The 15,439-nt window shown below is 38.5% G+C and overlaps 1 protein-coding gene across 19 annotated transcripts in view; it reads left to right on the plus strand.

Annotated features, from left to right (window-relative positions):
- The window catches only part of Cdc42bpa (CDC42 binding protein kinase alpha), a 205,887-nt gene that overhangs the window by 111,356 nt on the left and 79,092 nt on the right, over window positions 1-15,439 (plus strand). For all 19 annotated transcript variants that reach the window (XM_060364788.1, XM_060364787.1, XM_060364796.1 and 16 more), the window contains 4 exons: window positions 407-655; window positions 2,694-2,773; window positions 5,270-5,436; window positions 7,873-7,995. In XM_060364788.1, coding sequence (XP_060220771.1) covers window positions 407-655; window positions 2,694-2,773; window positions 5,270-5,436; window positions 7,873-7,995 — 619 coding nt within the window. The remainder of the gene's footprint in view (window positions 1-406; window positions 656-2,693; window positions 2,774-5,269; window positions 5,437-7,872; window positions 7,996-15,439) is intronic.

The raw sequence follows: 15,439 nt of genomic DNA on the forward strand, positions 1-15,439 counted from the left end.
CTGTAGCAGTGGTTCTCAGCCTTCCTAATTCTGTGACGCTTTAATACAGTTCCTCATGTTGTATTAACCTCCAACCATAAATTCATTTTGTTGCTACTTCATAACTAATTTTCCTACTGTTATGAATCATAATGTAAATATCTGATATTCAGGATATCTGATATGCGACCTCTAGAGGGGTCATGACTCAAAGCTCTATAGCATCTTTTTGTAGTTCATCTGTCATGAAGTAACTTAGAGATTTAAAAACCCTTTTAGGAAAAGAATTTGTTTCTCATTATCCCTGTATAGTGCTCTGTGACTTCAAATACTAGATTTTTTTCAAAGGAAAATGCATTTAAATAAATTTGCCACCATTTTGTAAGATAATTGCTGACTTGCATTGTACAAATGTTATTTTCTGTAGGAGAGGTTTCAGTTTCCACCCCAGGTGACTGATGTGTCTGAAAATGCTAAGGATCTTATCCGAAGACTCATTTGTAGCAGAGAACATCGACTTGGCCAAAATGGAATCGAAGACTTTAAGAAACACCCATTCTTTAGTGGGATTGATTGGGGTAATATCCGAGACTGTGAGGCGCCGTACATCCCGGAAGTTAGTAGCCCGACAGACACGTCAAACTTTGATGTGGATGATGACTGCTTAAAGAATTCTGTGAGTATGACATGAAGGTGTCCTGTCCTTCTGTTCCTTTCTTGTTTTTGTTTGGTTTGCTTGTTTGTTTGTTTTGTTTGTTTGTTTGTTTTCCGAGACAGGGTTTCTGTGTAGCCTTGGCTGTCCTGGTCTTGCTTTGTAGACCAGGCTGGCCTCAAACTCACAGAGATCCGCCTGCCTCTGCCTCCCAAGTGCTGGGATCACAGGTGTGCACCACCGCACTTGGCTCCTCCTGGTTCTTTTAAGTATGGTTATAAAGTAATATTTTTTTATTCATTAGTTTGGTGCCAGTACTGTTTTTCTCTTACCAGTTATACATTAGTTTTTAAACTGTTAATTTATTCAGTAATTTTATATCTTTGGTTTTAGTTCAATGCTGAATTTAATTTTATATTAACTTTATATCACCTTTTACCATTAAGTACTATGTTCAAGATAAATATGAGCTGTTAAACTATTTAAACATCACAAGAAGGAGTTAGGATTTTAGATTTTCCTTACCAGTTTTTAAAATTGTATTCATTGTTGACAGAAATTCTGAGTCATTCTAAGTTAAGTAAACATTCAGTTGATTTTCATTATTCACAGTAGTTATATTTTACAAAGTTATGGTGAACACCAAGTTAGGTGACATTGACCATTGCTGTGTAGGCCCCTTAAAGAGTGAGGAGGGGCATATGGTTGGGGTTGGAAGGATGAAGAAAAGGAGAAATGTCAGTATAATCTTAAAGAAACAAGGGTGTGGTCTGCCTCCAGTCACATTTTTAGCAATGTTGAATGTACTTCTATTTAAATTTTCAACAATGTTGAATGTACTTTTATTCAACAATGTTTATATGTACTTCTATTTAAAGATACTGTGCATAATCATATGTACTGAGCTCATGACTGTCAGCAGTTAACTCCCTAAACAGTTTATCTGACACTTGTTTGCTGTGTAAAGGCACATGATTACCATTTTACTTTGCAACATCATATGCAGGCCAGGCGTGGAATCATACACCTATAACTATCACTTGGAAGAATGATGGGAAAGGATCTTGAGTTCATGGCTAGCTTGGGTTAGATAGCAGGACCGTCTTGAAAGTAAAAAAAAGAAAGAAAGAAAGCAGTTATCAGACAGCAGTTCTTTATACATAAATACTATCATAAAAGGCACAGATGTTTAGAATGAGCCAGGGACATCTGCTTCCACTGTGAGAAAAGAGCGTTCATGTCTAGTCTCAGCATGAGGAGCAAAGGACAGCACTCATCCCCTATGCTCTACACACTTCTTCAAGGGCCTCATAAGCACTGATGGTACCTGTTTTCCACTTGCAAATAAGTTTAGCTTGTAAACTGTGATAAAACATGCCTATAATTTCAGCACTTTGAGGCAGACATAAGAAGATCATAAGTTTGAGGCCAGTCTGGGCTACATAGTTAAGCCTTTTCTCTATTAAAAAAAAGCTAGACAAATTTTCAGATACAAAATATGTAAAAAATGACTATAATTTCACTTTTTTCCCCTTTGGTTTTTTTGAGACAGTTTCTCTGTATAACAGACCTCTGGGCTGTCCTTGGCTGGTGTGATAGACCTGTTTGCCTCTGCCTCCCAAGTGCTGGGATTAGAGAAGTGTGCCACCACTCCTGGCCCTATAATTTAATTCTTTTAAGTTTATTTAATTTTATTATTTGTGCATTTGTAAGAAGGTGTCAGAATCCACGGAATTGAAGATAGTTGTGAGCTGCCATGTTGGTGATGCAAATTGAACTCAGGTCCTTTGGAAGAGCAGACAGTGCTCTTAACCACTGACCCATCTCTCTAGCCCCATAATTTCATTCTTAATTAGGCTTTTAACCTTTATGCTTGTTTATTAGAGTTTTGTAGTAGCAGTGCTCAGAGTCTGCCTTTTGTATCACCATCTCTATCAAACTTGTCACTGTCTCTAAATTGAGTGGTTGCATATGCCCATTGACAGTTAAAATTTGTAGTCTAATCTATGGGTCATAACTATAGATTTCTTACCAGATTGGTATTCTTTTTATTTTCTCTTAGGAAACAATGCCCCCACCAACACATACTGCATTTTCTGGCCATCATCTACCATTTGTTGGTTTTACATATACTAGTAGCTGGTAAGTTTCAAAAGTCAACATAATTTGGGTAATTATGTAAGTAAGTTGAAGCTTGAAAATGAAATGTATGGTTGTAGTTATGGCATAGAGCTGGATTTAAATGTATAAAAAATAAATGGTAAGCCTACTCAAGAACCAACTGTTTGGAGGGAGATGAGGACAAGTGATGTGAAAGTTGAACCTGATGGAAACAGGGCAGGAAACAGCACCAAGGCACTTAATGAATATTCTGCATATGTCAAGCACCAACATTTCCAACCCAGTGTCCACAGCACTCTCTACTCTCCACTGTTTCTGTCCTCTGGTCCCCCTCTCTTAGTCCCAGAGGAATCACTGCAGTCAGCTCCTGTGGGCCATGTCAGTCCCTTGGGCTGTCTCTCAGCTGCTGGACTTTGTGAGTGAATGTTCATTTTGTTTTTTAACCTAAGCAGTTCAAAGTGCTGGAGCAAACAGATGTTTCTTAGCAATCAGACTAGCTTTAAACTGAGGTTCAGCAGTTCCTAGTACCGTATGCAGTGTGATACACGTATGGAGTCACCCTGGTTTGTTCTGCTCTGTATGCACCATTTCACACCTCATTCTTGCCCTTGCAATCTATGGTGACCCTCATCCTCAGCTGATGATCTTGCTTCTGCCTCCCTGAAGACTGACATCAGCTGCAGATACCAGCTGCAAGTTCCTGCTACCATTTTCTGTGTTCCTCAGATTCACACAGGCTCTTCTTTTCAAGGGTGATGCCTGGATGCTCCTTCCATCCCCTTCTGCTTGCCCTAATATGCTGTTCACTTTTATGTCACAGCTTTTCTCATTTATGTGCCATCCACTTCTTTACACCTTGCCCAACCATCTTACCAGACACATAATTATTTCTTCCATTTTAGAATACATAACCTTCTAGATCTTGTACCTCATACCAATTATTTCTTTGCTGCACAGCCAAATTACTTCTCTTCACTGCCCATCATTTAAATACTGTTCTTCCTTGAATCCACTCATTTCAGGTTTGTGCCTCGGCACCTCATGCAGACTGCTTTAGCAACATCACCGGTGGCTCCTGTGTTACTAAGTGGAGGGACTATTTCTTAGTTCTAGTCTTAGTTGTCTTTTCTCACCTTGGCTGCTCCACACCCAAAGCATTTATCTTTGTGTCCGTTTCTCAGTCTGTAACCCTGAGGCCTCCTCTTCCTGATTTCTGAATATTAGAGTGTGGGGCTCAGCCATGGAACTTTGTTTCCTAGTGACATGAAAGTGTGTCTCTTGTGGAGGACCCCTTGTCTTCTATTTGAGATCTGTCTTTGCTTCCTGTGGAATATTTTTATAACTTTTGTTTTCTACATCTATCAGAATTGCCCTGTGGGAAGATAAGCTAACCTGTGTTCCTTGTTCATGGCCAGGTCTCTCTACTCGCTAATTCCCATTTCTTTCTGAGTTAGCTACAAACCAAGGTTCTTCTAACCCTGTACAACTGACTCAGTCATCTTTCTGTTCCTACTGCTCTTCCAGTTGTCCGTGTTGCTCTTGCGTGAGCCTCCCCGACGGCCCTGGTGTCTGGATGCCCAGGCTTCTGTTCTTGGAATGGTCTTCATTCTAACACCGCCTTGGCTTTCCTTAGTTACCGACATAAACACCGCTTTCTGTTACTCCACCTCAAGTTCTATCTTCTCCCTCTCAGCACGTCTTTCCTGCTTCATATTTTCTCTTTAGAAGTTAATGCTTTCTAATGTACTGAGTATTTTATGTACTCTGTCCCTGTTGGTAGAATATAAAATATTGGCAGGAAACTTTGTCTGTTTAATTTTTTTAATTAAAATACAATACAGCATTATGCCCTGTTCTTTCCTTCTTCCGGTTACTCCCATGCCCACTCAACCAACTCCTCTCGTGGCCTCCTTCCCATTCCCATTCATGCGCGCGCGCACACACACACACACCTATAAATACATAAATACTTCTTTGAGTCCATTCAGTGTTACGTGTGTGCATATGATTTCGGGGCTGTTTAGAACAAGATTAACATTTAGGCATTTCATCTCTCAGAAAGACTGATCCTTCCTCTCTCAGTTCTCATTAGTTGCTGTGGTTCTTTATCTAGGGGTGATTCACTGATGGATGTCAGTCATCTCAACTACCCTTATTGTGCAGTCAGAAAAGCACCTCATTTTAAAGTCTTGAATTTCAGTTTCTATTAATGAATATATGCTGGTGGCTTTAACTTCACTTGTCAGATTGTTTTAAACTAATAGCCCTTCAGTAAACTTCACTTTATAATTTATGGAGTTTTAAGTTTAAAGATAATTTGGTGATATAAGTTTTCATTTAAAAATACTTCTACAAATAGGTTATGGTAATTTTTCAGAAAAAAAATTATAGTCATTTTGTGGGATTCTAGATGTTTTATTATTGATATTCAAATCTGTGTCTTATGTGAAGAAGTTTAAAATTCTTTTTTTCTTCAAACTTTATTGCAATATGAACCTACATATCTTTTTCATTCAGTGTTCTTTCTGATCGGAGCTGTTTAAGAGTCACAGCCGGTCCCACCTCACTGGATCTTGATGTAAATGTCCAGAGGACTCTAGATAATAACTTAGCAACTGAAGCTTATGAAAGAAGAATTAAGCGGCTGGAACAGGAAAAGCTTGAACTTACTAGAAAACTTCAAGGTAAGTATTTTGATGGTTTGTGTTTTTGGTTTTTTGTTTGTTTGTTTGAATTGAACTTAGAGTGTTACAAGATGCATTATAAGGGATTGTTTTCTTTTCAGAATGAGTCTTCCATAAATAGCAGAAAAACTATTTTAGGACAAAAGGTGGTTTCATTTTTTTAATATATAAATTGTTCTTCTGTGTCTTTTGCTAGTAATTGGTAAACACCTCATATAGTACTCATATTCTATATACAACTTCAAGATAAATTGATCACAGGTTATTTACTTTGTATCCCAGCCATACCCCCTCCCTCTGTCCTTCCCTTCCTCCCTCCTAATCCTACCCTCCCTCTCACATCTCCTCCCTGCCTGTTTCCAAGTCCAGTGATAGGGGAGGTCCTCCTCTACTTCCATCTGACCCTAGCTTATCAGAATAAAATGACCGCCTACAGACTGGGAAAGGATCTTCACCAACCCTATATCTGATAGAGGGCTGATATCCAGAATATATAAACAACTAAAGAAGTTAAAGGGCAATAAATCAAGCAATCCAATTAAAAAATGGAATATGGAGCTAAACAGAGAATTCTCTGTAGAAGAATATAGAATGGCAGAGAAACACTTAAAGAGATGCTCAGTGTCCTTAGCCATCAGGAAGATGCAAATCAAAATGACCCTGAGATTTCACCTTACACCCATCAGAATGGCTAAGATAAAAAACTCAAGTGACAACACATGCTGGAGAGGTTGTGGAGAAAAGAACCCTCCTCCATTGCTGGTGGGAATGTAAACTTGTGCAGCCACTTTGGAAATCAATCTGGCACTTTCTCAGACAATTATGAATAGTGCTTCCTCAAGATCCAGCTATACCACTCCTAGGCATATATCCAAAATATGCTCAAGTACACAACAAGGACATTTGCTCAAACATGTTTGTAGCAGCTTTAGTCGTAATAGCCGGAACCTGGAAACAACCCAGATGTCCATCAACTGAAGAATGGATACAGAAATTGTGGTACATCTACACAATGGAATATTACTCAGCAATTAAAAACAAGGAAATCATGAAATTTGCAGACAATGGTGGGTCTAGAAAAGATTATCCTGAGTGAGGTATCCCAGAAGCAGAAAGACACACACGGTATATACTCACTTATAAGTGGGTACTAGACCTATAAGATACTATAAACATACTAAAATCTGTACACCTAAAGAAAGTAAACAAGAAAGAAGCCCTGGGGTAAGATGATCAATCCTCACTTAGAAAGGCAAATGGGATGCACATTGGAAGTAGGATAAAACTAGTAACAGGACAGGGCCTCTGAAAGACTCTACCTAGCAGTGTATCAAAGCAGATGCTGAGACTCATAACCAAACCTTCGGCAGAGTGCAGGGAATCATATGAAAGAAGGGGGAGTTAGTGTGACCTGAAGAGGTCAGGAGCTCCACAAGGACAAAATATATCAGGGCACAGGGGTCTTTTATGAGACTGTTTCTCCAACCAAGGACCATATATGGATATAACCTAGAACCCCTGCTCAGATGTAGCCCATGGTAGCTCAGTATCCAAGTGGGTACCCTAGTAAGGGGAACAGTGACTATTTCTGACATGAACTCCATGGCTGGCTCTTTGACCTTCTCTCCCCCTCCCCCTGCCATGGAGGAGCAGCCTAGCTAGGGCACAGAGGAGGACATTGCAGCCAGTCCTGAAGATACCTGATAAGCTAGGGTCAGATGGAAGGGGAGGAGGACCTCTCCTATCAGTGGACTTGGAAAGGGACAGGGAGTTTATGAGGGAGGGAGGGTAGGATTGGGAGGGTATAAGGAAGGGGGTTACGGCTGGGATACAAAGTAAATAACCTGTGATTAATAGAAAAAAAATTATTTTTAAAAAATTAAAAAAGAGAAGATTTTGCAAATCTAAAAAAAATTGATCTGTATTTTATCAAATGTTTTAACTAAATTGTTGAGCCAAAGTCATCTGTAGATAGATCTTTAATTTCCTCTATAAAACCCAGAAGGTCTTCATGTCTACACACTGTGTGTGTATATATATATATATACATCTAAACTTTTCTTCATGTCTTAGTTCTTCACACATTATCTGAAGTGTGATTTTCTTTTAGTCTTTTAGTCTCAAGATGATGGTCTTCCTTAGGGGAAAAAAAACATGAAAGATTGAATAATTAATTCTTTGTCATAGTTGATGAACAGTGCTTCAAACCCCAAACCTCATATATTAGGAAGTCCCTTCATTCAAGTCTATTTGGGTATCTTGTTTACAAAATTTATATGTTCTCAATGGAACTGTATGCTTTAATGTATTCTTAAGTGTTTTCAATGAGTTTTGACCTGTGGAACTTGTTTTAAAAACCTGTGAAGAGATATGTTGACATTCGTTTTAAAAATTTTAAATCTCTGGTTTTAATTCTTTAATTTTTTTTCTTTTCAGAGTCAACACAGACTGTCCAAGCTTTGCAGTATTCAACTGTTGATGGTCCACTAACAGCAAGCAAAGATTTGGAAATTAAAAGCTTGAAAGAAGAGATTGAAAAACTAAGAAAACAAGTAACAGGTAACTTTTTGAGGTTCATCATTAATTTAGTAGATTTTAAGAAATGGTTTTATTCACACATCACTGTTGAGTCCTGTTGATGTTGTGAGTTATATGACACTGAGGAAAAGGCAAATAAAAATTAATGCTGATTTAATAGAGCTCATAATTTGATCTGGAAAGTAAGTATGTAGGTCACCATTGCCACACAGATGAAAGAGCTTTGGGAAAGTAGATAAAGGGTGGTACATGGAGAATACATAGAAGGCACACCCACCTAGAGAGAATAAAGATGACTAACGGACCTACTTTAGTGATAGAATTTGGCTGGAAAATGGTGTATATGACTGGGAGATAGATGTAAGGTTTGAAGAAGAGGGTTGCTGCAGACAAGAGAACAGCACACATACAAACAAATCATGAATTGAGGGCTATACATTTGTCATTGATTTTACTGTACCCTCTAAAATTTCAGTATGTTGTATTTTCTTTTTTGCTCAAATGTTTTACATTTTTTAGTTTGACTCTAATTGAGAAAGTGCTTTGTGTTTGAAGAATTAACTACTCTATTTTTCTGATCAGTTTTGTAATACCACCTGATGACTTCAGTTCTCTTAGAGTCGTTGGGGTTTGTTTTTATCCTAAGATACAGTTTTCTTAACTTACATTCCCTAGCCACTTGATGAATGTGTGTTCCCGCTATTCTAGACAGTTTGTTTTATAAATACTGATTAGATCCTGTTGCTGAAGAACGTTGTTGAGGTTTTCTATAGTGTTGTTGGTTTCTGGGTAGTTACGGTATTCATTCTTAGACAGGCATGATTTCTTTCCCGTTGAGTAGGCTCTAAATCTACTTAGACAGCTGTTGGCTCCTGCCAAGGTGTGAGTGCCACTATTGCATCCTCTAGGAATGTCTTGCTTACCCGTCATTGTTGTGTTCATGTGCACACTGAGATCTCTTTAATTGTTAGATGGAGCAAAAGTAAAGTCCTAGTTTGTTCTCCACTAACACTGAGAATCTCGTAATCCTTACCAGTTTTGTATGTGTGTGTTGTTTGTTTGCTTGCTTATTTGTTTTGAGAACTCCACCTTTGTGGGTGTGCTTTGGCGTCTCATTTTAGCCTCAGGTTGAAAGTGCAGATTCATCTCCCATGGTTGACAGGGATCAGCATGGGGATAAAGAGGTATCAGAGATCTGCCTACCTCTGCCTCCTAAATGCTGGGATTGAAAGTGTGTACCACAATGTCATGTGAGTTTCTGTGATGTTTAAATCAAATATAGTAGTTTTCTAAGACCTTTTTGTTTTATTTTACTGTTGTTTTTTCTTTTTTAAAAATTTTCATTAATTACACTTTATTCACTTTGTATCCCTCTATAAATCCCTCCCTCTTCCCCTCCGAATCCCACCTTCCCTTTCCCTTCTCCGCCCATGTCCTTCCCCAAGTCCACTGATAAGGGAGGTCTTCCTCTCCTTCCTTCTGATCCTGGTCTATCAGATCTCATCAGGAGCAGCTGCATTGTCTTCCTCTGTGGCCTGGTAAGGCTGCTCCCCACTCAGGGGGAGGTGATCAAAGAGCAGGCCAATCAGTTCATGTCAGAGGCAGTCCCTGTTCCCATTACTATGTAACCCACTTGGAGACTGAACTGCCATAGGCTACATCTGTGCCGGGGTTCTAGGTTATCTCCATGCATGGTACTTGGTTGCAGTATGACTCTTTGGAAAGACCCCTGAGCTCAAATTTTTTGGTTTTGTTGCTCTCCTTGTGGAGCTCCTGTCCTTTCCAGATCTTACTATTTCCCACTTCTTTCATAAAATTCCATGCACTCTGTCCAACAGTTGGCCGTAAGTCTCAACATCTGCTTTGATAGTCTGCAGGGCAGAGACTTTCAGAGGCCCTCTGTGAGAGGCTCCTAACTTGTTTCCTATTTTCTTCTTCTTCTTATGTCCATCGCTTTGCCTTTCACGATGGGGATTGAGCATTTTAGCCAGAGTCCTCCCTCTTGATTGGTTTCTTTAGGTGTACAGATTTTAGTAGGTTTACCCTGTATTATATGTCTGTATGAGTGAGTATATACCATATGTGTCTTTATGCTTCTGGGATAGCTCACTCAGGATGATCCTTTCCAGTTCCCACCATTTACCTGCAAATTTCATGATTTCCTTCTTTTTCATTGCTGAGTAATATTCCATTGTGTAGATGTACCACTGTTGTTAATGGTACAGGGTTTTGGAGAATGACAGAACCTATCATGGCCTGCTTAACAGGAAGGGTGCAAAGACCTAAGTTGTCAGTTACTTACAGTCATCAAAGACCAACCTTAGGCAGTGACTCACAAGTTTGTTGTTTCATACCAGTGGAAATTAAATATAGATCCTTCTTGGGCATAAAAAATGTTTTGTTCATGCTTGCCCACAAACAGGTATAGTTAAAGCCCCATTTCACTTGTTTACCTGTCAGCCATCTTTTTGTCTTCTGCCTGTCTGTCTGCATATGCTTATTCATATCTGATTCTGGCTTAGTTGCTGACACTGACTTATTGCTGACTGTTAAGTCATTTGGCCACCAACTACCCTTGGACCTTGCAGGTATCTTACCAGCTGTTCATTATATGAATGTCGTTTGTTCCCAGAGCCACTGAAAAGGAGCTGAAGCGTTCTTGGTTAGCTTTTTTTCCTCTATGGGATAGTCTGGGCTCTCTTCTGAAATAAGTCAGATATTTTAGAAGCCATTGTTTCTTAATACTTGGCCCATTATAGATTATTTGTGTTAGATACAGTGTATTAAAAGCAAGAAAATGAAATAAACAATATTGCCCAGCATGTTTTTCCCAAAGGAAAAAGGTCTTGTAGAAATTAGGTAGCTAGACTGTCATCATGGGCCTTACTTCCTCAAGCCTGTTTGGCTCTAATCAGGTCTTCTTGGCTATCTCATACGAAGCTGCACACCCTTTAACTCATTTTAGTGCTCCAGACTTTGTGCTTTTAACAATTTATCTTTTAAATCCAGCTGCTGTTCTTACTGAAATATATAAAAGTAACTTGTAGTTACTCTCCTAAAGGTGCTCTCTTCTCCTTCCTCACTAATAGAATATACGACAGCTGTTTCTTGGTCCTTTGTCTGGGAAGACCAAGATTTGGGGTGATAGGGGCCTTTTTCCCCCCTTTTACTTGTTGGCTTTTCTGGGTTGCCATCTCTTTTGAAAATTTTTTTTCACAGTTTATTCAATTATATATCCTTATTGAAGCCCTCTTCCCTCAAGTCTTCCAGGTCGCACCCTCTCTTCCTCTTCCCCCCCATCCCTTTCCTCTAGTCCACTGAAATGGGGAGTTCTAGTCCTTTGCCATCTTCCCATAGCTTAAGACGCATGAGGACTACTTGGGTCCTTTTCCTCTGTGGCCTCTCAAGGCCACACTGCCAGGGGCAAGTGATCAAAAAGCAGGCAACTGAGTTCATGACAGAGGCAGCCCCTGCTCTCCTTACTCAGGAACCTACATGGAGACTGAGCTGCCAATAGGCTACATCTGAGCAAGGGTCCTCTCCATGCATGGTCCTTGGTTGGTACATCAGTCTCTTCAGGGCTCAGAGGTTTTAATTTTGTTGGTCTCCTTATGGGACAGGTCCATTTCTGGGATACATGAAAAGAAAACGTTGGAGCTCACTACTTTTATTCCTCAGGTCCCAATGTTCCAACTTGTCTTACCACATTTCATCATTTCTTACTTATTCATTGATCATTTATTCATTTTAAATATGATGTCTAGGGTTTTTATTTTCTCTTAATGGAACTATGTGGATTATCTTTTGCCAAAAACAGAAGTCACTGGAGTCAGCTTTTTCAGATAGGGATCTGTTTATGTTGCAGCTTTAATAAACCCGCTGCAGTGTTTTCAGGATAAAGTAAGAATTTCTCAATGCTGATTGAAGGCCTTCATTTCCATGCATGTGCTTGTCTCCATTGCTTCATTTCTAGTAACTACTTTCTTTATTATGCCCTGATCCTACCCATATCAGATTAGTTTTAGATCCCATTAGTTCTTATCCTTCATATACATGAGTGAGTCCCTGGCCATCTATTTTATTTTTCTCCTTTCAAACTTCTATTTTAGTTTTCCCCATTTCACTTGTTTACCTGTCAGCCATCTTTTTGTCTTCTGCCTGTCTGTCTGCGTATGCTTATTCATTTGTTGGAAACATTTTGTAACCCCCTACTCATCCATAACGTGTTTTATTATTAACATATTTGTGTCTGTACATTGTCTTTCGTTACCTTACCATAAAAACAAAAGCTCTTTGAAAGCAGGAGCTATGAATTGATCTATGTTTTTATTTTATTCACTAGTGTGTTCCACACATCTATAGAAGTAGACTTGGCTCATTAAAAGCCCAAGTCAGTATTTGTTGATGAATAAGTGAAATGTCACTTCAAAACCATCTCTACCATTTCCTAAAGTTTCTGTATATTGTGTTAGCTCAGGAAAATCTAACTAACTTCCGTTTTTTACGTAGCGTGGAGAATGTCACCCTGTCTTGGGAAATTTGTTACTACTAGTTCTTCCCAGGTTCCTTCTTTGCTCTTTTCCCACTGTCTTCCTACATCTAACACTTGTCAGGCTGCTCTTGACTCATACTTTAAAAATCCTTTTCCAGTGCTGGAATAAACTTAGCAAATTCGGTAAAAATACCATTAAGAGAAAGAGTTCTCTTGCTTTGGAAGTGTTCTTACCTTACGAGGTTTCTTGTGTTGGATATATGATAGTCTCTTCTATATACTTTCATTTCATTTCTCCAATACCTGTCGTCTGTTCTTCCGTCATTCCTTCATCATCTTTTTAAAAATTATGGTAAAATATATTGATCAAAATTTACCATTTTAACAGTTTTAATACTTCACTGAGTAGTATTAACCACTTTCACATCTTGTATAAATGTCATCACTATCTTTTTCATCATCTCAAAATGGAACAAAAATGAAATAAAAACTTTTTCTAGTTCCTCAATCTTCTACTTTCTGCTTCCATAAATTTGACTTTTCCAGTAGCTTCATATAATAGAAGTGCATGTATTCATTGTTTTCTGTTTGGCTTGTTTCATGTAGTGTAGGGTTCCTAAGTATCATCATGTTATAGGATGCATTAGAAATCTCTACTTTCTAAAAGCTGAGTAATGTTCCATTATATTCATATAATAGATTTTGCTTTTGCCTTCATCTGTTGTTGGACACATGGGTTACTTTTACCCTTTGGCTATGAGTAATAATGCAGTTATGAACACATACAGTGTCCTTGTAGGTTCTTGTTTTTACTGCTTTTGGATATATATGTTGTAGTGAAATTGTGGATTATATCTTGTTTAATTTTTTTCAAAGGAATCAAAAATACTATTTCCCATAGCAGTTATACAGTTGCTTATTTTCACTGTTAACATGTAGCCAGCATTTGCTACTTTGTGGGTTCTTACTTCCACCCTTCTCCACCCCTTTTCTTCTCCCCTTTTAACCCTCTGACACTAGAGCTGAGAGAAAAAGGATAGAGAGGAAAGAAAAAAGATCCCTGAATAACGTCAGGGATGGGGAAAGGTGACTTTTCCATTAGACTACTTCCTGCTGATTAGGGGCATTGAGCTCCGTGGGGCAAGTTGGATCTTTGCCATCAGGATATCTGATTTTTTTTTCTTGTTGTTTCTTCTTTGTACACGACTACTTAACAAACTGCAATCAACAACAACAAGCAACCAACCAACCAACTAGCCCACAACCCACATGCTGGGGCTCTAGCATTTATATACTTCTGAAAAGTCCCCAGAATTCCAAATGTCACACAATCACAGAAGCTACCTGCAGCTGGCAAAATCACGCCTCTGTTAGAGCTTGAGGCACATCGTTGTCAGCTGCTATGATAATAAAATTCTTACTATATTACCATGCATGTGTTTTTTTTAACTGTAAAATTCCCTTTATTTTAATTAAATCACACATAAAACACCATACAACTAGTTTAAGGAAACTGCTTCAGCAGTCCCAGTTTCTGTCCATCTCAGTAAACTAAACTTACGCAGTTAGACCAGCCATTGCCCTTATGGCTTTACTCTTTCACTGTCAGTTGCACTTCTGTTTACTTTCCACCACACAAAAAAAAAGGCAAAACTTTTTCAGGGTGGACATTCCGTATTTGGGGTTGCATTGTTATTCAGACATAAATTGTTTGCTTGGGTCCTAGGAACTGTATCAGGCCCTGGAGGCATGTCAATAGCAATGAAAATAAAGCTGTACTGCATTAACTGTTAGACTGACTACCTGAGATACTTTCGCATTAAAGCTAGAGGGAAAATGCAAGGCCCTCAAGACCTGCTTGACTCTGAGGAAGAGTATCAAAAACCTCACTCTAGTTTTCTCAGGCCCTTGAACATGTAAGACACCTACCAACTAACATCAGACTTCATGTTACTGTCTTCTTCTAGTTTCTAGAAAAATTAGAATAAAGTTAGTGATTTCTAGACTTTTGCTAGTATCTGCTTTTTTCACTACAATTTGAATTCTTAGAAGGCTGAGTCAACACTTATTTTTCTACTAAATTTCTAGTGTTTATATTAGCTTCTGGTACCATATAACAGATAGTAAGTATACATTTGTTGAGTGTCTACAGGTAAAAAGAATTTTATACCCTTTTTGATACTTTTATATGAAATATAAAGAGTATTTTGTTTTCTAAGTGAAATTTTATTATGTGTAATATACTTTTGAAATTCCTGTTATTGGGCATCAAACCTGTACACTCCATCTCTGCTAATGTAGAACCAGCCCTGGTGGCTGGCTACTCAGTTAATGTGCCAACAGTGATGAAAGAAACTCACCTGTGTTGGGCAGTGCTATTGCGGTACCTAGAATGAGGAGAAATACTGCTGGATGTGGTTTTCCATTTTCAAAACAGCTTGATCATCTTCGTGACCCTCTAGTGGAATTTACATCTTTTCCCCAGATACTGTGTCTTCATTATCTTCTTCCCTTGTAGAATGAAGACTTTTATTCCTCATGTTTTGATAAGACACTGAACATATTAAAAGACTGGTTGTTTACTAAGGTAGATGTGAGTTCTGTATATTAATTATTTTAAAAGATAATTAAATATGGGGAGATCGGCCAAATAAGTTGGCAAATGGGTTTTTACAATACAAGGTAAAGAGAAAACCACTTTCCAAAACCAGAACTTTTTTTGGAGTTGGGAGATATACTTCTAGCGAAGCAATAGACTACCCCAGTGTTTCATTTCTTATACTTTTACTGTTCAGCATGTCGTTAGCATTCACAAGTTCACAGACTTGTAACTATCTTAAAGCAGACCCTTTCTTCATAGAGGAGTATAAATGACCACTGTCGCTTATGAAGACCCAATATCCTGAATTACTGGCATCTTAGAATACAGTAGTGGTTCTCAACCCTTTTGGGGGCGAATGACTCTTCCATAGG

Source organism: Meriones unguiculatus, chromosome 11 (genome assembly GCF_030254825.1).
Source record: "Meriones unguiculatus strain TT.TT164.6M chromosome 11, Bangor_MerUng_6.1, whole genome shotgun sequence".
Lineage (NCBI taxonomy): Eukaryota > Metazoa > Chordata > Mammalia > Rodentia > Muridae > Meriones > Meriones unguiculatus.